Raw genomic sequence first — 27,887 nt, 5'->3', positions numbered from 1 at the left:
TGGAAATAACATGCCACAGGCATAATGTTGATGTGATGTCTTATGTGGAATTGATGACTGTATTACTGTCATTAGATAGAAACAGTGTTGGTTGAATTTTAAAGTGCCGATCAACCCAGCTAGCATTGATCACTATGAGCTGCTCCCTGACTATGTATAGAATCAGGAGATCAAAGCCGAAAATCTTTGATCTTGTGGAATCAGACCAGTCTTTGTTGTTATTTCGTTGATCAATAGCCCAGTGTTGGCATGCCAGTGTGATTTAATACCGGATTGTAATATCCCGACGCTTGCTTTATAATACCATTGATTGATTTTGTTTATGGATTGGTTTATTGGATTCTTTCCCAGGAGGCAAAGTCTAAATGGAACTGGAAATTACATCACAGTGTTTATAGGAGCTGTAATGCGTTCAGAGAACTCGCAGTTTGGGTTCTGTTTTATTTTCCTTTCTTCTTTTTGATAGATATTTCTGCATATGAACTGTGTTATTTATTTGGTTGAGAAGTTTGTTTTGTTTAATGACACCACTAGAGCACATTGATTTATTAATTATTGGCTATTGGATGTCAACCTATTTGGTAATTTTTCACATATAGTCTTAGTTAGAGGGAAACCCTCTATATTGTTCCATTAGCAGCAAGGGATCTTTGATATTCACCATCCCACAGACAGGATAGCACATACCACGTCCTTTGGTATACCAGTCATGGTGCACTGGCTGGAATGAGAAATAGCCCAATGGGCCCACCGACGGGGATCGAACCCAAATCGACCATGCATCAAGCATACACTTTATCACTGGGCTACGTCCCGCCCCTTATTTGATTGAAAGACAGGGCTCTGAGGGAATGGGTCTGAGGTGCAGTGGGTCATAGGATCGATCACCCTTATTTGATTGAAAGACAGGGCTCTGAGGGAATGGGTCTGAGGTGCAGTGGGTCATAGGATCGATCACCCTTATTTGATTGAAAGACAGGGCTCTGAGGGAATGGGTCTGAGGTGCAGTGGGTCATAGGATCGATCACCCTTATTTGATTGAAAGACAGGGCTCTGAGGGAATGGGTCTGAGGTGCAGTGGGTCATAGGATCGATCACCCTTATTTGATTGAAAGACAGGGCTCTGAGGGAATGGGTGTGAGGTGCAGTGGGTCATAGGATCGATCACCCTTATTTGATTGAAAGACAGGGCTCTGAGGGAATGGGTCTGAGGTGCAGTGGGTCATAGGATCGATCACCCTTATTTGATTGAAAGACAGGGCTCTGAGGGAATGGGTGTGAGGTGCAGTGGGTCATAGGATCGATCACCCTTATTTGATTGAAAGACAGGGCTCTGAGGGAATGGGTCTGAGGTGCAGTGGGTCATAGGATCGATCACCCTTATTTGATTGAAAGACAGGGCTCTGAGGGAATGGGTGTGAGGTGCAGTGGGTCATAGGATCGATCACCCTTATTTGATTGAAAGACAGGGCTCTGAGGGAATGGGTCTGAGGTGCAGTGGGTCATAGGATTTATCACCCTTTATGGACATACACATATAGATCCCCAACCCCATCATGTGCCCCATGACTGGTTTACCAAAAACTGTGGTATGTACTGTTATGTCTATCAGAAGTGGCAGTGCATGTAAAAGATCCCTTTTCAGTAGGAGTAGAAAACTAATGTGTGGGGGGGGGGGGGGGGCAAAATGTTTCACATATAGTCTTAGAGAGGAAACCCTCTATATTGTTCCATTAGCAGCAAGGGATCTTCAAAATGTGAAAAGGGGGTGTAGCACCCCGAACCCCTCTTTAATGGGCCAGCGAAAACACTGCAACAAATAGCATATATGACACGTTTGAAAGTAATTAGTTTTGACACACTGTTGGCATGGTTCCACAGTTGAGATTCATTAGGGACTAATATTGCTGTGAGTATGATGAGATTCTTTGTGCATGGGTGTGTTGAGGAATCTCACAGAGGCTGTAAAATACCAGCTCTCTTTTATTACCACGTTCACATCCTTTTTCTACACCTAACGATATGATATATAGTTTACTGTTTGCACAGATATTACCGCTATCACAGACTTTACTAATTAAACAACATGTACTGCTGTCAAGAATGCGGGGGGGGGGGGGGGGTTTTTAGAATAATAGCAGAGATGAATGATATACAGTCATGAGTGATATATCTATATATATATATATCGTGTGTGTGTGTGTGTATATATATATATATGTAGAAACATGTAGCGGGTTTCATCTGATGACTACGTGTCAGAATTACCAAATGTCTGACATCCAATAGCCGATGTTTATTAAATCAGTGTGCTCTGGTGGTGTTTTAAATAAAACAAACTTCTTTTTGTCCTTTCTTTACTAATTACAAAGGCAAGATATGGGTATTACTTTTGTGATGGTGGCAACAGTGTCAACTTCTGTGTTTAAATCATTTCAATGTTAAAGTTTTGGGTTCAGGTCACAAACTATAAGCTTTATATCAGTGAAACTTGGTTTATAGCTATATTTATGAATCTTTATCTCATTGCATGTTTTTTTAATTAAAATTTTAATTGAATTTTATTTGTTTATTTTTATTTTAGTTTAGTTTAGTTTAGTTTATTATTATTATTTTTTTTTTTTTTTTTTTTTTTTTTTAATTATTATTATTATTATTATTATTATATATATATTTTTTTTTTTTTTTTTTTTTTTTTTTATCTCTTTCTTAACATGCATTGAGATGAACATACACTGTATATGGAAACCCACTCTAGTAACTTGGAAAGTTGCAACAATGTTATTCAGGGACTGTTCAACAATTATATAATGCTAGATCAGGCAATTTTTAATGCAAATGCACATTCCATAAATCCCCCACCCTCTCAATCATTGTGTAATTGTTGAACAGCCTCTCACTGTTAATTGCTTTACATATGTGTGTTTGTTCATGTGTTCTGAATGTCTGAGTCTTCCAATTTGGCGGCATTAAACTGCAGGTAGTTAGCAATGGAGCATAATTCCTGTTTACTGTACAGACAAACCCGTGTTGACTAGACACCTTGGAAAGCATCAGTGCTTGCCATTTTAGGCAGTTGGCTGTTTAACACGAGGTCGGATTATACTGGATAAGATGATTTGGGGAAATATTATGGTGGCCTGTTAAGAAGGTGGCCATTTAAAAGAGGTGTCGGTCTGTGCGGATTTGACTGTACACTGCTGACATATATACATGTGATGTTTACTTCCTGCTCGTTTGTTAATGGCTAGCATAATTATACTTGATTCAGTTACTACATGTTCGTAATCATCAGGAGTTGAAATTTGCTGCAATTTTGGTAGACTTTTGGTTTCATGTTCTGTATGATCACATATTGTTTTGTCATTGACCTTTTTGTTTTCTTTTTCTTTTTTTGAAACTAGAATTGGATATGGTTCTTATTATCTTGTGTGTCATAACTGTATATTTTTCATTTCATGTATTTTCAGAATCTCTCAAGAAAAGACAAGTATTTGTATGAGAAAATGGCCCACTTGTTTTCGGAGAAAAACAATCGTCAGAATTTACGGGACTACATGAATAGTGTCAAGTTACCATGTATTCCCTATCTCGGTAAGGTCATCAAATATTTTCTGTATGTTTGCCTAGTATGTATCTATATACATGTACATATGAGTTGGGCTAACAAATGTAGTGCATAATTACTTTTAATAATGAAAAAATGTAGCTTCTTTTGACACACTTGTCAACCATACCGGATTCCATGGGAGACTCCCGGTATTGATCAAGTCTCCCCTTCCTTATAGGGTATATACTACCAAATCAGATCCCATAGATGACAATAGTAATGTATGTAGCTAAAACACCTACTTGCAGGGTATCAATCAACATAAACACCATGGATATAAATACTGTTACCCCTCACTCTTAAAGTAAATCAGAAAACATTGGGGGTCAAGCTGCTCATTTCAGAGATAACGGGTAGGATCTATGACTACCCTAGTTCTGCAAAATATTTTAGTACTTTGTTTTTACAGGTACCCCATACATGTTTCAAGCACAAAGCTACCGACACAGTGGTACTATATGAAATAAATTGCATACATTTTTTGCCCAGATGATTTTTTTACATCCAACACACTCACACTTATCACCAATCACAGATCTTGTGGTGTTAACTTCTCTATCAAAAGTTGGGTGCACATCGAACTTTGACCCAGCCGGAAGTTATTTGGTTTAGTACTATTCATAGTCCTATATAGTAAGTTCTGTCCAATTGGCTGCCAGAAATACTAATATGGTCATTGATCGAGTACTAGTAATAGTAACATGATGATGAATTGAGGGTTTTACTTGCAGTAACTATTTGATGCTATTAATTTTAAGATTCCTTATTTCTTTCCATCAGTATATATTGGTCCTTCAGCTGAAAAAATAACTAATTAAGATGGTATAATTCCAGACCATGTGAAAATCAATTCTTTGGTTCCTGCTTCTATGAATGTCAAATATTGTAATGTTTGCTACCTTTATGAAAAAAAATTTGTGTGAGTGTCAGTGAGTTCAGTGAAATAACATCAAAAGCCAATTACTGGCAACACACAGAGGACAAAATAAACACCTTTGTTTTGCATTGTCTTTTCTTTCTTTTTTCACCGACATTTTTTTTTCGAGAAAAGAAGTAAAATGCCAGTGTCTACAGGTTGAACCTTTGCACTACATTAACGGTTCATTACCAAATAAACAAGAGTGTAGTTGTGGTAACGCCCCTGATGGTTGGGCTGTTTTTATTATAGTGAAAGGTCATAGAAAAAGAAATTGGCTTCCTGTCAAAACAGACAAATCATTTTTATTTTTGTATTCCTACTAGAGTTATCTCCCATGATTATTTTGGAGGGTGTTTTTGTATACAAGTTGGGATTTTAATTTTTTTTAAATTGTAAAATAGGAAGGATGAGAGACTTGGAGGTTCATAATGGAATTTGTTAATAATTCCAGATTATTTAATTTAGATTTATGTATTCTGAATATTGGGGTAGGGTAGGGATTGCTATTCTCTCTCCACAAGGTGATAATTGGTGGAACAGGTCTAAGATGAGTTCTGGCCCTGTGATCATAAATCTTCAAAGTGTAGACTCAAGGTGTCGGTGACACAGTAGTTAAGCTGTGATCATAAATCTTCAAAGTGTAGACTCAAGGTGTCGGTGACACAGTAGTTAAGCTGTGATCATAAATCTTCAAAGTGTAGACTCAAGGTGTCGGTGACACAGTAGTTAAGCTGTGATCATAAATCTTCAGAGTGTAGACTCAAGGTGTCGGTGACACAGTAGTTAAGCTGTGATCATAAATCTTCAGAGTGTAGACTCAAGGTGTCGGTGACACAGTAGTTAAGCTGTGATCATAAATCTTCAAAGTGTAGACTCAAGGTGTCGGTGACACAGTAGTTAAGCTGTGATCATAAATCTTCAAAGTGTAGACTCAAGGTGTCGGTGACACAGTAGTTAAGCTGTGATCATAAATCTTCAAAGTGTAGACTCAAGGTGTCGGTGACACAGTAGTTAAGCTGTGATCATAAATCTTCAAAGTGTAGACTCAAGGTGTCGGTGACACAGTAGTTAAGCTGTGATCATAAATCTTCAAAGTGTAGACTCAAGGTGTCGGTGACACAGTAGTTAAGCTGTGATCATAAATCTTCAAAGTGTAGACTCAAGGTGTCGGTGACACAGTAGTTAAGCTGTGATCATAAATCTTCAAAGTGTAGACTCAAGGTGTCGGTGACACAGTAGTTAAGCTGTGATCATAAATCTTCAAAGGGTAGACTCAAGGTGTCGGTGACACAGTAGTTAAGCTGTGATCATAAATCTTCAAAGTGTAGACTCAAGGTGTCGGTGACAGTAGTTAAGCTATAAGGCTGGTAGGTATTGGGTTCACACCTCAGTACCATCCTCCCACACAGAGCAAGTTTTACAGCGATTTCTCTCTCACTAACCACTAACAACTAACCTGGACAGACTGCCCAGATGGTTGAAGTGTGTGTCGAGGATATGTGCTTGAACTTTGACTAACTAGTACCTCACGACTGACATAAGAAAGGCCTTGGTATGTGCTTTGGAAAAATGTATATAAAAGTTTCCTTTAAGACTGTCTGAATCATCAAATATTTGACATCCAGTAGCCGATAATTAATAAATCAAAGTGGTCACATTTTTTACTTACCCTTTTGAATAAAATGATTTTTTTAACAATATTTGACTGATAGGCCTAAAAAAAATTATGAAAGGTAGCAAATATTCATAAAGTAATGTGTGTATTATATCAAAGTTATCGTCCCTGTACTTTTTAAATAATTCTATATTCAGTAAGGTTCTCATTTTGGGGCCATCCAAAGTATTGCTTTTGTAGTACTCTCAGAATTCTTCCTTAAAACCACTTTAAAAACATTTTATTGTTGTTGTTTTTTTAAAGCATGGAGTTATTTAAGCATATGTGTCATTAATGGTGTAATTTTGATTGTTTTGTTTTACATATAACTCATATGGGCTTTGTAATGTCTTTGTAGGTTTGTATCTGACTGATTTGATTTACGTCGACGTGGCGCACCCTCACTCGGGCGGAATGGAAAGTCATCAGAGAACGTTGCGGATGAATAACATACTCCGAGTCATCGCAGATTTACAGCATTCTCAGTATGGTAGGTTTTCTTTACCTTATCACCTGAACTGGCCTCGGTGGCGTCGTGGTTAGGCCATCGGTCTACAGGCTGGTAGGTACTGGGTTCGGATCCCAGTCGAAGCATGGGATTTTTAATCCAGATACTGACTCCAAACCCTGAGTGAGTGCTCCGCAATGCTCATTGGGTAGGTGTAAACCACTTGCACCGACCAGTGATCCATAACTGGTTCAACAAAGGCCATGGTTTGTGCTATCCTGCCTGTGGGAAGCGCAAATAAAAAATCCCTTGCTGCCTGTCATAAAAGAGTAGCCTATGTGGCGAGAGCGGGTTTCCTCTAAAAAAACCAGTGTCAGAATGACCATATTTTTGACGTCCAATAGCCGATGATAAAATAAAAAAATCAATGTGCTCTAGTGGCGTCGTTAAATAAAACAAACTTTACTTTTTATCACATGATATATTGGACACACGATTAGCCGTGGGGGAACAAATTGTTTTTGTCAAATTTTCTAATTAACTTGCTGAAACTCTTATCTTGCAAAATGAAAAAAAAAAAATCACCATTTGTTTTCAAAATTTGCCATTGGATTTAGAATGCATATGATTTGGTTGAACATTGATGAAATAGCTCAGTAGTAGGGTGCTTGCCTGAGGTTTGATGGGTTCCAGGATCAATTGCCCTCAGAAGACTTTTGTCAAAGGCTATGGTATGTACTGTCTTGTCTACAGGAAAATGCATATAAACGATCCCGGACGACATTATCAGTAAGAGTATGTAGCGGAAGCAGGTTTCATTTCTTTTTCATCAACCAAATATCAAAATAACCATATGTTAGACAAAATATAGCTCTAGTTTAAATGTGCTGAGGTGTTGTTAAACAAATATTTCTTTCCTTTTGTTTTTTTAACTTAAAACAGGTAGCTGCTGAACATAGGTTAGTTTGTTGTAGATTATACTTCAATACTAGACCACATCCTCTTACAGTCGGCTCAGAAATAAATAACTTATAATAAATTTCATAGTATGAAACAAGGTGGTCCCTGTGGGAAGGACTATAGATTAGTATACTAGACCTCAAAAGATAAGTACATGTATATGTCGTCTTGCCTTAAGACGTCTAAATTGTCAGTGTCTTATTTCCAGATAACCTGGTGATATTAGAACACATCCAGAAGTTCCTGATGTCGGTGAGATACATTGAGGAGCTGCAGAAATTTATAGAAGATGATAACTACAAGTTAGTACCAGACTGATCATTGTGGTGATGTTGCTTTGTCAAGGTGAAGGGAGGTGGGATGGGGATGAGGGGGGGAGGGGGTGGGGGACATTACAGAAGATGATAACTATAAGTTAATACTAGACTGATCATTGTGGTGATGTCATTTTGTTAGTGGTGGGGAGGCACTTTTTCAGTAAGTCAGTCTATTAAATGAGTGTTACAATGTTTCTTATTTACAAACAGATAAGTGCAAAAATTAGTTTTATTGTACAGTCGGTTTATGCATGGTAATATGACATAACAGGTCGACCAACTTTCCGGAAATTTCTGAAAAATCCGGAATTTTTAACCCATATCCGGAATTCCGGAATTAATGCCAAATATCTGGAATTTTTTCCAAATTCGCTATCATTTTTATTTGGGGAAGCAACCATTTCTGAATGTATTTTAAATTTTCTGTATTGTTAAATCCAGAGTTTATTAAACAGTTTATCATTCTGCATTCTCCATTGCAACCTGAACTTGGTATTATCGACTGTTTCATGCTATTACTAAGACATTTGTCTATTGGCTGTATTTGTCAACAACCGACCAATGAAAATGTTTTTGACAATCGAGTAAACTGAAGCCATGTATGAAATTTGTCTTACTTGTTATGTAGTTTATGTATTCATTTTAAAGATATTTCAAATAGCATATAGTAATTACTACGGGACAGACATCGGTTCTATGGCGGTGCATGCCACTTCGCCACAGTATGTAAAAGCCTGAACATATAACAGAACACTTGCGATCATACGAAAACAAACAAAACGGATCCACAATTCTCTTCTCAAGTTCTTTTTGTATGCTTTCACGTGCAACATTTCACTAAATACTATTTTGCTACCAGTAATCTGTGACACATTCATGACATTAATATTAATTCATTAATATACCTATCGATCTTGTTTTATTCAAGTAAGTTAAACCATAAAAAATGTAAATTTGTACAAACCATTGTTAGATTTTGCCGCAAAAAGTGATACTCTAATAGTAATGTAAGCGTAATGCAGAACGATAGCCAGTCTTAATGTGGGTACCAGACGTTTCGTCCCCGATTCAGTTAACTACAAATTAGTTGGACCCCACTGATGAAATAGTGCAAATGTGGCCGTGTACCTACATAAAAATAACCTTGGTCCCATGTTTGTCACTTTATTACTAATCTGTAGGTGGTAGTGAAACTGTACTACACTATTTGTTGATAAAGTAGGGCTTTTAGGGGGTATTTTGGTGATGATTTTTTATGTTTGCTCTGTCTGTGTCTGTAGGTGTGTGTGCGTGCGTGTGTGTGTGTGTGTGTGTGTGTGTGTGTGTGTGTGAGATAATGCTGTTAATTGCTGTACTAGCCTACCCCCCTGCTGTGCTTAAAATTAAAGTGGAAAAATTCTGCCACTTATGTGAATAGATTTATACTTTTATTATTGAATACATAACATTCCAATAAATAATACAATTTTGTTATTGTTATATATCTCTTTGGTTGTTATTTTTTTTAAATGTCAAATATGGCGCTGTTTAAATAATTTTTTATATTTTTGAAAATGGTGTTTTCACGTGCTGTAAACTATCTAAAATTCTGGAAAAATATTTCCATTAGGTTGGTCGCCCTGACATAAGATCATACAATAGCCACAGCTGTCTACAACATTTACGTTAATTAGCAGAAGTTAACCATCCCTTCCTAATAAAACCTTTTATTGGACGCCAATTAGCCAGAATTTAAAATATGCTGACTTTTGCCTCTTTTTTTTTTCCTTTTTTTTTTTTTTTAAATTGTTCCTTTTCATAGATGTTTAAAGGTACATGTACTTCTTTTGCTACAACTGACATGGAACCGTATCATTGTTTGAGAACAACAAAAAATAACGAAATGTGTTACCAATTCAGTTAGATGACTTTATGTAAATTTTAATGATAAAACTGAAGTTTAAATCTGAGACTGTTTATTTGTTAATCTCACACTGTGATACGATGAACTATGTGACATTTCAGGTTGTCTCTCAAACTGGAGCCGAACACTCCCCCATCCACAACATCGCGAGAAGATGTCCAGATGATGCCACCACCGTCCCCGTCGACAGAACCAAGAAACGCACACATGCCAGGACAATCTAAATTTCCCACACACAGAAAAACAGCCAGTTTAAGTGCCAAGTAAGAATATGTTTACCATACATGTTACAGGGCTGTATTCATTTGTCACGGTACCGGCCTCGGTGATGTCGTGGTTAGGCCATCGGTCTACAGGCTGGTAGGTACTGGGTTCGGATCCCAGTCGAGACATGGCATTTTTAATCCAGATACCAACTCCAAACCCTGAGTGAGTGCTCCGCAAGGCTCAATGGGTAGGTGTAAACCACTTGCACTGACCAGTGATCCATAACTGGTTCAACAAAGGCCATGGTTTGTGCTATCCTGCCTGTGGGAAGTGCAAATAAAATATCCCTTGCTGCTAATCGGAAAGAGTAGTCCATGTAGTGGCGACAGCGGGTTTCCTCTCAAAATCTGTGTGGTCCTTAACCATATGTCTGACGCCATATAACCGTAAATAAAATGTGTTGAGTGCGTCGTTAAATAAAACATTTCTTTCTTTCTTTCATTTGTGACGCTTGATTGGTAGCCTATTATAGCTTAACGATGCCATCTCCATTTCTGTAAAAATTGAGTTACGTGCAGGGCTTGAACTTAATGATGGCACCGACAGCAATATCTGTTGTTGAGATGTAAATTGTCATAGGTTGGGAGCATCACAGACAGCACTTTTGTGCTGCTGGATAAAAATTATTGTTGTCAGTAAAGCTCCTCAATGTCAAAATGTATACACCTGGAGTACATTATCGATCAGTATTTAATATTTGTAAATTTGAAATATGTCTACAATACAGCAAAAGAACCTTTTAGTCATGTTTATTTGCTGCAAATGTTACTTTTTATTTGTTATAAATTGCCACAGGCAGATTCAAAACTGCCAAAGATAGGCCATTTCACCTGATAAAAAAAAATGGTGGGTGAAATGTTTTTACGTTCTAGCCCTTTTGTGCTCTAAAATTACTCTTAGGTACTATTCTGTCTCAGATTGAATTATCTAAGTTTACTTGTGATTATTTTATACACATTTATAATTCCAATCTGTATATATACTGTTTTGTTATGAATGCTTGGATTGGTCCAAATGACATGTTTTGTTTTAAAAAATCAGTGTTCATAAGGCTATAAACCTCAAATTTGTACTACCTTCAGCAGTGCTTAAAACAATAAATGGATAATTTCAGCTGTTTTCTTTATTGTTTATAATGAAGTAAATAGCTGATCGATTACTATTTTATAATCGTTTTATATTGATGAAATAGTTGCACACTTGGAATTATAAAAATTTAACATTATTATTTTTGATATTCATAGAAGTGTTAACCACAGAACCACTTCAGACACTTATGAAAGTTAGTTTGTTTTGTTTAACGATACCACTAGAACACATTGATTTATTATTGCATATCAAACATTTGGTAATTCTGACATATAGTCAGACACTTATGAATAATACAATGTAATAATAATTATGTTGCTAATCTGCAACACTGTTCATACAGTGTGTAAAGTGGTTATGATGTTTATACTTGTATGCACATCAGAAATTATCACATTCAGTTTTTAAGTAAATAATTACGGTTCATATGGTATTTCCATTGGGTAAGTAGGTTTTCCTCCTCCAATTTTAACCAGTGTGGGAAAAGTGCATGTAAAAAGGCCCATTGTTTGGTCATTGATATTAAGAGTAGTGTCTTGGTGGCCACAGGTTTATTCTCTCATTTTCTAAATACAATTTGACATTTACCGTACGTTAGACTCTGAGTAGCCACTGACTGAAAGAGGTTTGTGTTTGTCGTTAACAAGATGTCTTATTCATTGTTGGTTATTGTTTTAGCTTCATGAGTCATGCCCATACGAAGGTGGATAGAACGAACAGTCTTCCGTCAAAAACAACTGCTCCTTATGTGCATGGTGTCCGCCATTTGTTAGACGACAGCGTGCTGGTGGAGTCGCCTTCTTCGTCCATGGAGGACACAGCTTCGGGTAAACTGCCAGGGCATAATAGGTTTTTTGTTTGTTTTAAGCACGTGCAACATGGTCATTTTACTGTAGTAATGTTATTAATAGCTGTGTATGTAGTTCAGGCATGTGTATTTTACTGCAGTAATGTTATTAATAGCTGTGTTTGTAGTTCAGGCATGTGCATTTTACTGCAGTAATGTTATTAATAGCTGTGTATGTAGTTCAGGCATGTGTATTTTACTGCAGTAATGTTATTAATAGCTGTGTATGTAGTTCAGGCATGTGTATTTTACTGCAGTAATGTTATTAATAGCTGTGTATGTAGTTCAGGCATATGTATTTTACTGCAGTAATGTTATTAATAGCTGTGTATGTAGTTCAGGCATATGTATTTTACTGCAGTAATGTTATTAATAGCTGTGTATTTTACTGCAGTAATGTTATTAATAGCTGTGTATGTAGTTCAGGCATGTGTATTTTACTGCAGTCATGTTATTAATAGCTGTGTATGTAGTTCAGGCATGTGTATTTTACTGCAGTAATGTTACTAATAGCTGTGTATGTAGTTCAGGCATGTGTATTTTACTGCAGTAATGTTACTAATAGCTGTGTATGTAGTTCAGGCATGTGTATTTTACTGCAGCAATGTTATTAATAGCTGTGTATGTATTTTACTGCAGCAATGTTATTAATAGCTGTGTATGTAGTTCAGGCATATGTATTTTACTGCAGTAATGTTATTAATAGCTGCATATGCATTTTACTGCAGCAATGTTACTAATAGCTGTGTATGTAGTTCAGGCATATGTATTTTACTGCAGTAATGTTACTAATAGCTGTGTATGTAGTTCAGGCATATGCATTTTACTGCAGCAATGTTATAAATAGCTGTGTATGTAGTTCAGGCATATGTATTTTACTGCAGTAATGTTATTAATAGCTGTGTATGTAGTTCAGGCATATGTATTTCGGGCACAGCATTTATCACATTGACTTTGGTGCAATCAAAAGCCAAAACTTTTGATTTTTTTTGCAGTTATAAAACATTTTGCTGAACATCAACTTTTGAGTAATATAAATTATATTTTCTTTTTTTGCGTCCCCCCTTTTGTTTCCCTCGTCTTCTTTTTTCCTATTGCACTGGCACCATATAATAAAAAAGGTATGGGACATAGTATCTTAATTTATCCGATAACTTACCCATAATATCCATGTCGTAAGCCCATTTAATACTTTGCTTTATTCACGCAGTTAATAACGTTTTGGTGTCAGTGGTCATTTGGTTACAAGCCAACAAAATATGTATTCCTGAGCTAACGTTTTGATAAAATTTAGTTACAGTGTGTGATGTCAAACTACATTTGTGCTTATTGTGATGACGTCGTATTACCAATGGAGGTAACTTTAGGACTGTGATTTATTAAATACTGAAGTAAAATGTTATAGGATAAATAGAATTCACTACTTATGTTTTTTAATATTTAAAATATCAGTCTTGTCTACTTATTGGGCTCTTGTACCAATTAATATAGACTCAGTTGGTATCCTCTATATATTGTTTTCTGCAGCTTGACTGACTCATAAAAACCATCAAGTCTGTTAGGGTTTTTGTTGATTTGTTGGGGGTTTTCTGGTTTTTTGTTTAGTTTGTTTTTTGTGGTTGGTTTTTGGTTTAAAATATAAACTTACTAATTATTTTTTTTTTTTTTTACAGTGGAAGCAAACGAACTGTCCAGTTTTATGAATGATCATGAATCATTCTGGCCTACAATAAATTGGTGAGTAAACCAATCATATATTTACAGGACTCTCTTGTGTTAATCTGTGTTAAAAATTGCTTTTTATTTATTTATTTTTTTAAATGTATTCCAACTGAACACATTTGTAAGAATAAATCTGACTAGATCTTTACTAAAATCGGAGGTGGTAAAACCTGTGGCCTGTTAAGGATGGCAAGCGATATCGGTTGCTCACTAGACTGGTTTTTTCACCTAATGTTAGTTGAATGTAATGTGATAGAAGACAATGATACCAGTCAAATTATTTGTGAGTGCTCGGCTGTGTTTTACTGACTGCAGATTTTCAAGTTGAAATGTGTCATGTTAAGTGTGTTTTTCATTATGTGCATACACTTGTTTATCAATAAAAGAGCTAGGTGTATGTTAAAGATATGGCATACGGTGTAGACTAATGAAACTTAATTTGAAACATTAAAACCATTGATCTACAATGAAAGGCTAAGTGGGCTTATCTTATTAATGGAAAGATCTTAATAATAAATAATACACATATTTTGCCTAAACGCCAATCTCAAACACTAAATTGATGGTAATACAGTGTCATAGTTTAAATCAACTTCATTTCAGCCTTCAATCAAGAGATTCGGACCAACCTAGTAAAAAACTGGAGCGAAGTTACACTTGTGAAGGTTATCTAAAGAAGAAGACATTGCTCAGAAATAACAAGAAGCCAACAGTAAGTTGTCCATGTTAAACTGGACTCTCTTTATTTTGGCTGGAATAATGGTTATGCAGGCAGGATACAGATGTCCATGTTTTTAGTCTACACAAGTGTTTGGGTTTTTTTTGTTTTAGTTCTATTTCAACCAGTGCCCCACAATTGGTGTATCAAAGTCCATGGTATGTTCTGTCTGGGAAAGTTCATATAAAAGATACCATGTTGTAATGGGAAAAATGTAGCGGGTTTCCTCTGAAGACATATATGTCAGAATTATCAAATGTTTGACATCCAATAGTGGATGATTAATGAATCAATGTGCTCTAGTCGTTAAACAAAACAAACTTTTAACTTACTAACGGTGGCTACTAAAAAGGTTTAACTTAAAAAATGAATGTATAGTTATATAACTGAATGCTCTTGTCTCATTATAGATGGCCCCCTGGAAACGCTACTGGTTTGCTCTGTGGGATACAAACCTGATTTTATATCCTGCCAAAAAGAGAGGTTCCGAACGCTCATCGGTACGTTTTTACATTTATTTCTTTTCACAAGTTACACTGCATTTGCTTGTGCATGCCTCAAGCATACAGTGGCAGGAAACAATTCTATTTTAGGGTTTCAAGCTAGACAGAAAGGAAAAAGTGACTTCTCCGTTAAAATGATTTAGGGTGAAGTGAGGAGATATAGGAAGAAGTGCAAGAATGTTCGTTTTCTAAAAAATAGATTATATATTATGATATAAGAACACTATGTAAGAGTACAGTAATTAAATAAGGTGAGGTTCAGTAGCATAGGGCGACTGTTTTGCCCAAATTACTTACTAGCTTGATTTCTGCTCTTTTTTTCAATCATGTTTGTTTTAACCACAAATTTTTACTTAAGAACCTTTCAGATAGATTTCAAACATTAATCTAAATATTAGTTTTTAAAAACATACTTTTTTTTTTATTTATTAGACACTGACTTTTTTTTTAAGTTGTAAAATATTTTGTTTAATTTGATATTTCAGAATGGTATCCAATGGCTGATCTTTGAGTTGTGGTTATTTATTCATCCATACAATCATCCATTTATTTATTCATTCATTAATGGGAAAACTGGTTCATGGTAAATTACAAATATCTGTAAAAATGGTTGCAATTACAACAAAAAAAGTTGAGCTATGTAAAATAAAATTTAACTTTACTGTCATTTTCATTATCAATTCTTCGTACAAAAACCCCCCTAATCTTTGCACCCCTAAATGCAATTTAAGGAGTGCAAAACACAGCACCAGGGTTTGAAGCAACATTTTCCCCTCAACTGATTATTTTGACGATTGCTAATTTCCCCTCTATGTTTTGAAGAGTGCAGTTTTTCAAACTCCTGAGTTTTCCAAAAAAATAAAAGACTGGTATGGTATTGAATGTTAAAACCATAAATTTTTTAATTGTTTTTCAGTTTAAAAGTACCCCAAGCAAAGTGATGTCCATTGCATCGTGGATCGTTGTCATGGGAGACGACCCTCATCAGCCTGATGCGTTCCAGCTCACGGACACTGGGAGAGGTTTGTCCTACTCACATTTCTTTATTAGTTCACAATTCTACCATCCTCCCTTACTTAATGACAATCTTTTAGATGCTTGAATGTTAACTTTATAAAAAGAAAAACTACAACCAGACAAAATGTTTTTACCAAGTTTTAGTCAAATAACAGGAAAAATGTCATTATATGTTTGAATTTCCAATAAAGGCTGTTTCAGTTTTATAAAAAATATTTTTAAAAATTAAATTCTGCATTAAAATTGCTTTGAGAATCAAAGGGAAAAAAACCCTACAAATTAACTCCCTTGAACAGGGAAAACTGGTTCATAATTTAATTGGTGGTGTCGTGGTTAAGCCATCGGACATTAGGCTGGTAGGTACAGGATTCGTAGTCCTGTACCAGCTCCCACCCAGAGCGAGTTTTAACAACTCAATGGGTAGGTGTAAGACCACTACACCCTCTTCTCTCTCACTAACAACTAACCCACTGTCCTGGACAGACAGCCCAGATAGTTGAGGTGTGTGCCCAGGACAGCATCTTTGAACCTTAATTGGATATAGCTCGAAAATAAATTGAAATGAAAAGATTTATTTGGCGCAGTTTTAATTCCTCTGATTTTTTCCCAGTCTATTGCTGTGTAGTATAAATACTAAAAAATGATGAAGAATGACTTCATGTGTGAATAACGATGTCATTCTTGATTTCGAATAAAGTTCGGGACATTTACCATTGGTATTTTAAAAGATGCTTTGCTGTGCTCACGTGAAAGCAGAAGTAGAAATAACTCATTACTCATTATTGGAAATACAAAGTATCCAGTAAAATTGCTTTAAACCATATAGCTAATACTTAAAAATGTTAGGATAAAGTTAACCTTCAGTCAAATGTTAAAGTGTTATGTCTGTCAATATGTTACAACCACGGATAGTAGTTTCCAAGATTTGTAAAAATTTGTTTTTCATATAATAAATTTGGAACTACCATACCTCAAACACTGAGGTGACCAGATACATGTTGAATTTGTCAAAATTGCTAATTTAAGCAAACAGTGGTAAATAATGGGTAACTTTCACATACATTGAAACCTCTCAAAACCGGACCCTCTATAAACCGGAATCCCCTCAAAACTGGACATTTGTCATGGCCCTTTGTTAAATATCTGTACAGAAAAGAACCTCTCTAAACTGGATACCTCTTACAACCAGATTTTTGACTTGGTCCCGAGGGTGTCTGGTTTAGAGGAGTTTCACTGTATATATGTTATTATTTTAACAGTTTTCTCTTTTCTCTTGACAGGAAATGTTTACAAGTTCCGAGCAGGTACGCAAGAACAGGCGTTACTGTGGTGTCGTCACTTGAGCGAGGCAACCAAAGGACACAGTAATAGTCACAGAGTAAGTAACCGTACCAGACAGTGCTACAGGCATCTCCACATTTTGTCTTTCTGGAGTAGTAGTGTAAATCATGAAATTAATGCAAGTAAGATTTTAATGCGAAAAATACATTGGTGCAATAATTTTAATTATTTGACACATTCATGGCTCAAACGTAACAATTTGTAACAATTTGTCTCGCACGGCAATTTAAAAAAAAATTGTTATGGGTGAATCGACCCACTGGCAGCAGGTTTGAGCCTGCTTATGGTAATTTTTAAAAAGTGACATTTGCAGCATATAAACATGACTGAAAAGTTATATTGCTGTATGTAGACATATTTCAAATGTGCAAATGTTAAATATTGGCAGATAATGTACACCAGGTGTATACATTTTGCCATTGTTGAGGAGCTTTTCCGACGGCACTTTTGTGCTGTTGGTGATGCTCTTTACCGTAATGATGCCACCAGTGCGGTCATTAAGTTTGAGCTCTGCTCATTTAGAGGATAACTATGTTATATTTGATGCTCCCACTTATATAACTCTCTGGGTCACTGAGACATACAGGCTGCCTCACCACGTCAAGGAATCGATCATGAGATAAATTACATTGTTTGATGCTTATCACTTGGAACAGCCATAGTGGTTTCAGCAGATTCTCCTCTAACGTTTAGAGCCAAATAACTATTTGTAACTTTTGTTTTAATGTGTACATAGTGTTTTCCCTAGCATGGTGCAGCACCATGCCTCAATAGTCTAGCACCATCTTGTCTCAATCGGCACCATGCTGCCCTCAGATTAAACAAGACTTTTTCAATAATTAATTCTAAAATTGCCTTGATGAAACACTGCAATTTTGTATTTATTAATTAATAAAAAAATCTCTGTTAAATATTTTGCCATTCATTTATTAAAGCAAAAACATTAATTACATTTATGTTTATTTTAATTATTGTTTTTGTCTTTAATGCAAAAAAAAAGTGCACCGAAAATGATGAAAAATGCCCTCAAAGTGTTTTGTCTACCATGCCTTGCCAAATTTCCAGGGGAAACACTATATATATCATTAATAATATGCATATTTCAATTCTTTTTCTTTTTTTCATTCCAGGCTTCAATAAATCTGATGTCATTTGACTGAACTGGTGATTTCAATGAACAAACGCTCTTGCTCAATTTAAAACAGTTGTTGAAATATGTGGCCGACGGCCCTTTTTAACGACAACTCGTGAATCATCACTTTTATCAATGACTGGTGAATCAGCTGGCCTGAATCTCTCACCACAGCCCGACGGCATGATGAGGCCGATGTTAGGTCAAGGTTACGACTTGTCTCTGCAAACCCTCTTACTGTGCTAATGAAATTCTGTCAAGAAAACATCTTTCAAGCCATTCCTAGCTCCTTCCACGAACTTTGAAGTAAGAGGATTTAGTCTTCATTCCATCGTTTGAGCTTCTGTGACCGACATAACTTTGACCTATGGGTTGTCCCTGGTGAGAACCACAAGTGAGAAGTGCTTCCCAGCTGGAGAAGATTTGTAAAGACATTATCTGATTGGGAGAATTGTTAAGCCGATACCTGCTTGTGGAGATCTGTAAATCAACATGGAGAACTGTAAAGCCATTCTCAGTTTGTGGACAACTGTAAAGCTATTCTCAGCTTGAGAAGAACTGTAAAGTCATTCCCTGATTGGGAGAACTGTAAAGTCATTCCCTGTTTGGGAGAACTGTTAAGCTGTTACCTGCTTGTGGATAACAGTAAAGCTATTCCCAGCTTATGGAAAGCTGTAAAGCAAATCTCAGCTTGTGGACAACTGTAATGCAATTCCCAGCTTGTGGAGAAATGTAAAGCTATTCTCAGCTTGTGGAGAACTGAAAAGCAATTCCCATCTTGTTGAGAACTATAAAGCCATTCACAGCTTGTTGAGAACTATAAAGCTTGATAAGAACTGTAAAGCTATTCTCAGCTTGTCGAGAACTATAAAGCTGTTCTCAGTTTGTGAAGAACTATAAAGCTGTTCTCAGTTTGTTAAGAATAGCAAAGCCATTCCCTGCTTGGGAAGACCATCAAGCCAGTACACGCTCAGCATACAACACCTAGCCAGTGTCGTCCTGTCCATGCAACACTCAACTATTCATCATTTATGCAGTTGTGCTTCCAAATGTTCCGGGTCCTATGCAATGAGGTTGACAGTGCCTGTTCTACTGGTTGTGGTCCACCGTGCGAATGTGTTACGTTAACGGACAAGATGTGGACAGCATTTACGGACTACGTAGAGTGGTCGAGACGCTATAACTAGTGTAAACATTCTGTGCTCAAACCACAGATTCTAGTGCAATGCATTCGTTTGTAATCTTGTCAGCGTAGTGCACACAGTCTGTGATATATCTTTTTTTTCCCCAACATCTTTCGTACTGGAATGTAAATTTTCATGATGTAAAACTTTTCTATGTCATGATGTAAAACTTTTCTAAGTCATTAGGGCTAGCTATGAGTGAGCAAAACATTTCGCTAAATTATCTCAAAAAATGCAAAACTAGTTATTTTCTAACAAATAACAATTATTACATTACGGTCTTTGTCGCCAGATTTAAAATAAAATTTGCCAATTGTTCCTAAACTTAGCAATTGGCGAGTGGCACACCTAGCCCTGGTCATGTTGTAAAGGTTTTGTATGTCACGATGTAAACGTTTGATGTAAACATTTCATACATCATTATGTAAACATTTCATACATCATGATGTTTTATGTCATGATGTAAATGTAAATGTTTCATACATCATGATGTAAACGTTTCACATCATGATGTAAACATTTTGTATGTCATGATGTAAATTTTTCGTACATCAGGATGTAAACGTTTCCTGTGTTATAATGTAAAAGCTTCATACATCTTGATGTAAACATTTCGTACGTCATGTGGAAAGGAATTTGCCGATTGAGATTTACTTCAGAAAGAAGTATCATCTGGATTTTACTTACTTTGCATCCTTTCATGGTCGGCCTGATGTCAACATGTACCAGTTGATGACACAATCATGTTTATCAATACTCACAGCAAAATATAGGGTTCAACACTTAACAGATGATCAAGCTTCTTCAAAATTAGTTCATGTAACAAGAATGCAGGGTATTCATTATTTTAAATACTAACCGGTAGTAGTAAGTAGGGAGGGATCGAACACAAGTATAGTATTGTCAGTTTTTCATTGTGAATAGGTTTGAATGTCGTTTAAATTTTTTTCTTTAAATTCCATTTTGACCTATACTGTTGTAGTCTGTTTAATTGCATTATATAATGCAACCCACATATTAATGACTTGAGAAAAATTGAGATATGTTTGCCCCGCCCTCCCCCTCAATCCCATTCCTCCCAAAAAAACCAGTGCTTCCTGTCAGAATTTGCCCAAATCTAATACACGTTTTAGGCATTCCTGTCCCATGTGGTTACATGAGGATTTCCAGTAACAATATTAATTATAAACTGCAGACATTTGCACACAGATGATATGATTATGTGATGGTTAATATATTTTTTTAATAATAAAAAATCTAGAATATTTAATGTAGGCAGATACTTCAATCTGTAAAAATACTATACATGTGAAATCAGTATTTTATAGTGGGTACTAATCTGGGATTAAAAACAGAAGGGACCTTTTCCTTGGCTTGCCAGAAAAAAGGGCAAATTTAATCATCACAAATTAATTTTATTAAACTTTGAGACATTGTTGACGATAACTGGGAAGGGGGATGGGATGTACAATACCCAATATTTACCAACACTGATAATTTGGTATTAGCATCACCTATTAAGATCAGTTTTAATACAATTCGTTGGTGGTAACAATAGCAGAGTTTCACTGTGAATGTAGCTATAATAATCATATTTTCATCATGCATTTACAAAACAAAATGGGACTACATGTCAAAATCGTACATGTTAATATTTTCTACACTGTTTAAACTACCGGTACACCAAACTATTAATTTATCAAAGAATGATGCATTAAAGAAAAAATGCAGGTTTTCTTGTTGCCTTCAGCCAACACAGAATGTGAAAATAATGTTCAACTATTTTCTATTATGCATATACTTTGTACATAATTTGTGTACATGTATGTAGAAATGAAAAAAATATATAGGGTTTTTTTTAATCACTCTTTATTAATAAATTAAAATTTGTAATAAAAAAAAAACATTTTAACAAGTTTTTATTGTCTGGATCATAAAGCTACATTTAGCTGGTCATGTTGAGTGTGGTATTTTATTGAATTGTACACAGTGTACCTGTAGTGACTGTTGTCACTGCAACTCATTGGCCGTTACTTTGGCAGTCACACCGACTGGCTTGAGTTTTTAAACATTCATCTATATTTGACTCACCCCAGCCCTCACTTCCACCCTCACCCCTCCAAGAAAAAGTAATGCCTTAAAATATTGTTGTGCCTTTGTTTTGCCTACCTGCTGCTGCTTTTACCTGGACTGTCGTGAAAGAGGAGTTGGGTATTCAACACAAATACAGAACATACATGGTTTTCACCTCCTATTTATTGCACAAGTTTATTTTGTGGAAAATAACTGAGTGCAATAAATAGAAAGCGAAAACGTATTTGAAGTTCTGTATTTATTACATACCTTGTTTTTATGTTTTATAAAAACATTGTTAAATCTATGATCAAAACTCCTTTCATGGATTTACTTAACGTTGAGAATCTTACTCTCCAGCAGCCTGATGTAATTTGTAAATCACATATGACATCGGTAAATAAAAGGCGCTATCTGCAGTAAAGAAGAAAAAGGGAATTTCCCATTTAAAAGTTCCAGTCCAGATTGCACATATGTGCGATACAAAATAAATTGATCACACAATTTCAAAATGTCTATCACTATAGTAAGATTGAATAGGTATGTAATAAATCACAATATTGAGTTTTGGGGTGGGTTTTTAAGCCATTCATTTTACTGGTTTTATTGTACATTATTCTTGATTATTGTTTTAGTTTTATCTTTTCCATACTGTTTTTTTTTTCTTTTCTATTTGTGATATTCTTTGTTCACAGTGTATCTACAAAGCCATTAATTGCATAAAATTTGTAAAACTGGAACCAGGTTTTTGCTACTCTGTATTGTTCAACAGTATACAATGTGGATATTTATTTCATCATCATTATTCTTTCAGTTAATATCATGTCCATAGTATTCCCTGCCATCATATTTCAAATTTAAGGATGGCTAGGCCTTCTGTGAACATGAATAATGTGAATTTTAGTGTTTTGTATCAAAAGTTTATGAAGTTTAGAAACATGTATCATTTAATGTGTTTTCATATACCCAAATGATATTATAAATTATATACTTATTTACTGTAATGTATTGTGAAGAAGTTATTATGGCCACTGGCCCAGTATTAAGAGTGTGTGCATGTTATACATGTTAAACGGCAAGCACATTTTTTAAAAACTAAAAGCTGAATACTGTACAGATATGTAAAGTTTGTCACAATTGTCATATACATTATTAATGTAAATGTATGGGTTTTAAGGGACATTCAGTTTTTTATTACACTGCATTGGCAGAAATACTCATGGGGTATTTTCATCTCTAAGTAATTTGTTAGGTCATAGGGGCCTAAGGGACAGGCCCTAAAGGGGAAAATTAAGTCAATTTTTAAAGCAAAATTCTCTTACTTCCTGTTACTCTATTCCTTTAACTTTTTCTCCACAACTACTGGACTACCCGGTAATTCCCAGATCAAATTTTGTGGGATGCTTCATGGATTTGATAATTGTGACCACCTTCATGTGAGAGGTGTGTGTAGTAAATGTAAATGTCCAGTACACTGGACAAACATAAAGACATTGTCTTACCCATTGTTGTTGTTGGAATAATAATAGTAAACATCTGTAATGAGGTTATTTTTGTCTGCCATTATATGAAGATCTATACTGATAGAAAAAAGAGAACATGTGGTATTCAAAGCCAAATATATTTCACCACTGTAATAGTTATGCCTATATAACATACAGAGATGTAATGTGGACTTGTTTTGTATCAATCAAACCACAGGAATTAAGAATTAATTACATTCAGTATGCAATGAATATGAACAAGCAACCAATTGGCCTATTTAAATTCATGGTTGTGACTTGAATGGTGTAGATATATTAAAATTTAAGAGATGTAGTATGTACATACAGGGGTAATATTTTGTCTTTAGTATGTCACAGAATTAAAGAAACAAAATGTATGTGTGCTGCATTCCACTTTGTAATATTAATAAGTCTTGCCAAACATGCTTCCCTATCAATTTCCTATTTTCTTAATTTTTAAACATGATTATGCAAGATTTAAACCTGTGCAATTGTAATTATATATGCTACTTCATGTCAAATGTTTCAAGCATTAAAAAAGTAATGTTTGAACAGATTTCTTATGTTTGTTTTTATTAACTCTTACAGTCATGACCAGGAGCGAATGCATTTTGCCATATTCATATTCAGTTTTAAATGTTTATCACACAGACCATTCTCAAACGATTTGCTTAAAACTCGCACACATGTACACAGAAGAGAATTTGTGTGGGTGACATCCCCAAACCATGTTGTCATGGCAACAGCTTCAGGTAGCACACTATCAATTTGTCACCAATCACACTTTTGCTTTTACCTCTCTCACACAGTGATTGAAACCCTTCAAGTTTGCTGAAAGCCCTGGATATAAAGAAGGAAATGTTTTATTTAACGACGCACTCGCCACATTTTATTTACAGTTATATGGCAGCAGACATATGGTTAAGGACCACAGATATTGAGAGAAGAAACCTGCTGTCACCACATCATGGGCTATTTTTAATTAGCAGCAAGGGATCTTTTATATGCACCATCCCACAGACAGGATCGTACATAATACGGCCTTTGTTACACCAGTTGTGGAGCACTGGCTGGAATGAGACATAGCCTACAGACGGGGATTGATCCTAAACCGACCATGCATCAAGTGAACGCTTTACCACTGGGCTACAATGAAACCTGTTCTTCCCTCATGTAGCCTGAGATTAGAGCTATCACAACCTTTAATCCGGATTTTCAATCAATGGCTGATACTGTAAGACTAGGCTATGCATATGGGTAAATTAACATTTAATGCTGAATACATTTCCATTGTTGTGATCTGAGAATTGTGCATTCTTTCTTCCGCACTATTGAAAGTAATGGATCGTGTATACTTAATCCACTACCATTGCATCTTTGTGAATTGGGGTATTTATAACTGGTAATCCTTTTGAGCAGGTATTAGTTCATGAGCCAATATTTTAGTCATGTGCCATTTTATGCATTAAAATTTCACATATAAATCAATTCTACTCCATTTTATCTGTGTTTCATTTCAGAAGCTGTAGTTTTCATCATCTTTCACTTCACAATCTCAAGTTGTTTTCATCATGTTTCATTTTCCGAGCTCAGGTTGTTTTTACCATGTTTCACTTCATGATTTTAGGTTGTTTTTACCATGTTTCACTTCATAATTTCAGGTTGTTTTAACCATGTTTCACTTCATGATTTCAAGTTGTTACCATGTTTCACTTCATGATTTCAAGTTGTAACCATGTTTCACTTCATGATTTCAAGTTGTTACCATGTTTCACTTCATGATTTCAAGTTGTTTTTACCATGTTTCACTTCATGATTTCAGGTTGGTTTTACCATGTTTTACTTCATGATTTCAGGTTGTTTTTACCATGTTTTACTTCATGATTTCAGGTTGTTTTTACCATGTTTCACTTCATGATTTTAGGTTGTTTTTACCATGTTTCACTTCATGATTTCAGGTTGTTTTTGCCATGTTTCACTTCATGATTTCAAGTTGTTTCACCACGTTCCATGACAATCCTCATCTCCTCACAGCATTGGTCTAACTGAAGTACGAGGTCCTTGTAAAGGTGATGAGTTTTACCATGGGTCACAGAAATAATTGTCTCAGCCTGTAAATATCACATTAATTGTATTAAGAAAATGTTTTAACTCATGCAGGTTTCTATAAGTGTCTTTAAAAGAACAAACTGCACAAATACTTACACATGGAATCTAAATATATACTGATGGAAAGAAATAAGGGAACACATCAAATTGTAGACCAAATTTAATTCACTACTAGTGTTGTAATGTCTGTATTTCATACCAAGTTGTAATGTAGGATTGAATGTCTGTAGTGTTCAATGTGTTGCCAGTATATTCCCAGTCAATTTCAGACAATATGAATTGATATTTGATGCAGTCATTATTTCTTGTTGCTATCTGTGTGATCCTTTATTTCTTTCCATCAGTATATTTAACCTATGTCAATCACTACAGGAATAACAATAAACTGGTGTGTCTGCAGGGGGAGGGGCTAGATTGGGGAGCAAAATTTCCAGGATGGGGTCAGGTCATGCTCCCCTGAAATAAAACTATTTTGAAAAGAAAATTTGCTTAAAGGAGGAGGGGTGAGGTTTGATCCCCAAAACCCCTCCTCTGGACACTTGCCTGATAACTATAACATGTTCTGATCTGACTGTTTGGTACACACAAGACTCTTTTTATGATCCTAGACTTTTATCAGTATCTATTGGAAATACAATCCATTAAATCAACAGGATGCTTTACAATTTAGAACACACATCAAGCATTCCAAGAGTACTCCTAAAGCAATACATGTTTCCTATTGGGCACAACAAATGTTCATATCTCCTTACTTCAAGGGCCATGACTGTTAAAAATGGGCCAATCCTGTTTAAAGTGAAACTTGATCTGTAATTCTATATGGTAAAGCTATATACAAAAAATTGACCTCAATACCTTGCAGCATTGCAAAACAAAAGTCTGCAAAACTTATATGTGGGGACAGACAGACATACAGACAGATGGAAACTAAAACCTAGAGTCCCCTCTGGTTAGACTGATTGGGGACTTATTTGTCGTTTGATAAGAAATTTAAAAATTTAGGTTGGAGACTTCTGGAAAAATTTGCAGGTGATCATCATGAACTTGGAAATAAATTTCACACAATTAGATGTTACAAAAATGCAATTTTAAGTAAGAATTTTGTTTATTTCACCCAAAAATACACTATAACATTGTTAGAGTTTGTTTTTGTTTAACGACACCAGAACAGCTATTGGACATCAAACATTTGGTCTGACAAATAGTCTTAGAGAGGAAACCCGATACTTTTTTCTATTAGTAGCAAGGGATCTTTTATATGGACTTTCCCACAGACAGGATAGCACATAACAATGCCTTTGACAAGTTGTGGTGCATTGGTTGGAACAAGAGAAAAAAAATCAGTTGAATGGATCCACCAAGGTGGTTCGATCCTGTAACACAAGCACTCAACCAATTGAGCTAGGTCAAGTACTATTAATATACATGAAATTTAATTCATTTCAACTTATTTTTGTGTGTGTGAACCCAGTATCTATCAGCCTTATGTCCGATGGCCTAACCACGACACCACCGAGGCTGGTTATACATGAAATATGTAGTGTACCTGTTGTAGGTTCTTGAGAGCTGGTTCCAGGTGCTGTAGTAACAGATGAACCTTGCCCATCTTCATGAGGTGAACTCCCACGCTGGGACTGGAGTCTGGATACAGGGCACTACACAAACAAAACAATGAGTCAACCATAAGCATTGTAAATATATGTAGTTTTACATGTGTTAAGACAAGGAAGGTAATGTTTTATTTAATGACACACTCGACACATTTTATTTACGTTTATATGGCGTTAGACATATGATTAAGGACCACACAGATATTGAGGGACCAACACCAGACTTTAAAAGTCCAATAAACTAATATACCCAAACTGATGGGTTGAATTACAGCCACCCACAAGAGCTGGTTAGTCATAATATCTTGCTATACACCCTGACAATTGTTGAATGTATCTTTTGCCAATATCCCATTGGTGGACCCATTAGGCTATTTCTCGTTCCAGCCAGTGCTCCACAACTGGTGTAACAAAGGCCGTGGTATGTACTATCCTGTCTTTGGGATGGTGCATATAAAAGATCCCTTGCTGCTAATCGAAAAGAGTAGCCCATGAAGTGGCGAAAGCGGGTTTCCTCTCTCAGTATCTGTATGGTCCTTAACCATAAGACTGACACCATATAACTGTAAATAAAATGTGTTGAGTGTGTTGTTAAACAAAACATTTCCTTCTTTTGCCAATAAGTTACTTTAAATTGTTGAACTCACTACAAAACTAGTTTTGTTAAAGAAGTCTTACTCCTGATTCAATGTAGTGATGAATCAGGTTGGAGCAAACAAAATCTTTTCATTCTTTTTCATTTCTAATTAACTGTTGTGCTTATATTCACTAGAGCTTCAAGCATGCTGTCCTAGGCCCTGTTCCACAAAGAAATCTTAGAGCTAGGATTGCTTCATGGAATAGAGGCCCAGGACTGTCTGTTGAAGACAGGAATTGATTCTTATTAATCATCAGTTTTGGTGGTCAAATAGTTGATAATTCTGACAGTATTCAGAGGAACTTGCTACATTTTCCCATTA

The 27,887-nt window shown here is 35.7% G+C and overlaps 2 protein-coding genes across 4 annotated transcripts in view; one reads left to right on the top strand and one right to left on the bottom strand.

Annotated features, from left to right (window-relative positions):
* Positions 1-23,765, top strand: part of LOC121384562 (ras-specific guanine nucleotide-releasing factor RalGPS2-like) — a 111,603-nt gene extending 87,838 nt beyond the window's left edge. For all 3 annotated transcript variants that reach the window (XM_041515017.1, XM_041515016.1, XM_041515019.1), the window contains 11 exons: positions 3,471-3,594; positions 6,542-6,673; positions 7,800-7,893; positions 9,913-10,074; positions 11,846-11,994; positions 13,688-13,751; positions 14,340-14,448; positions 14,865-14,954; positions 15,874-15,979; positions 17,255-17,352; positions 18,446-23,765. In XM_041515017.1, the coding sequence (XP_041370951.1) occupies positions 3,471-3,594; positions 6,542-6,673; positions 7,800-7,893; positions 9,913-10,074; positions 11,846-11,994; positions 13,688-13,751; positions 14,340-14,448; positions 14,865-14,954; positions 15,874-15,979; positions 17,255-17,352; positions 18,446-18,475 (1,158 nt within the window). In that variant the 3' untranslated portion in view covers positions 18,476-23,765. The remainder of the gene's footprint in view (positions 1-3,470; positions 3,595-6,541; positions 6,674-7,799; positions 7,894-9,912; positions 10,075-11,845; positions 11,995-13,687; positions 13,752-14,339; positions 14,449-14,864; positions 14,955-15,873; positions 15,980-17,254; positions 17,353-18,445) is intronic.
* Positions 23,766-24,247: 482 nt separating this feature from the next.
* Positions 24,248-27,887, bottom strand: part of LOC121383310 (histone-lysine N-methyltransferase SMYD3-like) — a 39,440-nt gene continuing 35,800 nt past the window's right edge. The window contains exons 12-13 of the mRNA XM_041513259.1: positions 26,865-26,973; positions 24,248-25,320 (exon numbers count right to left, since the gene is read on the bottom strand). Coding sequence (XP_041369193.1) covers positions 25,198-25,320; positions 26,865-26,973 — 232 coding nt within the window. The 3' untranslated portion in view covers positions 24,248-25,197. The remainder of the gene's footprint in view (positions 25,321-26,864; positions 26,974-27,887) is intronic.

The sequence above is a fragment of the Gigantopelta aegis genome, chromosome 10, assembly GCF_016097555.1.
Source record: "Gigantopelta aegis isolate Gae_Host chromosome 10, Gae_host_genome, whole genome shotgun sequence".
NCBI lineage: Eukaryota > Metazoa > Mollusca > Gastropoda > Neomphalida > Peltospiridae > Gigantopelta > Gigantopelta aegis.
Note: the sequence above shows the minus strand (reverse complement) of the source record. Positions and strands in the feature narration are given on the sequence as shown.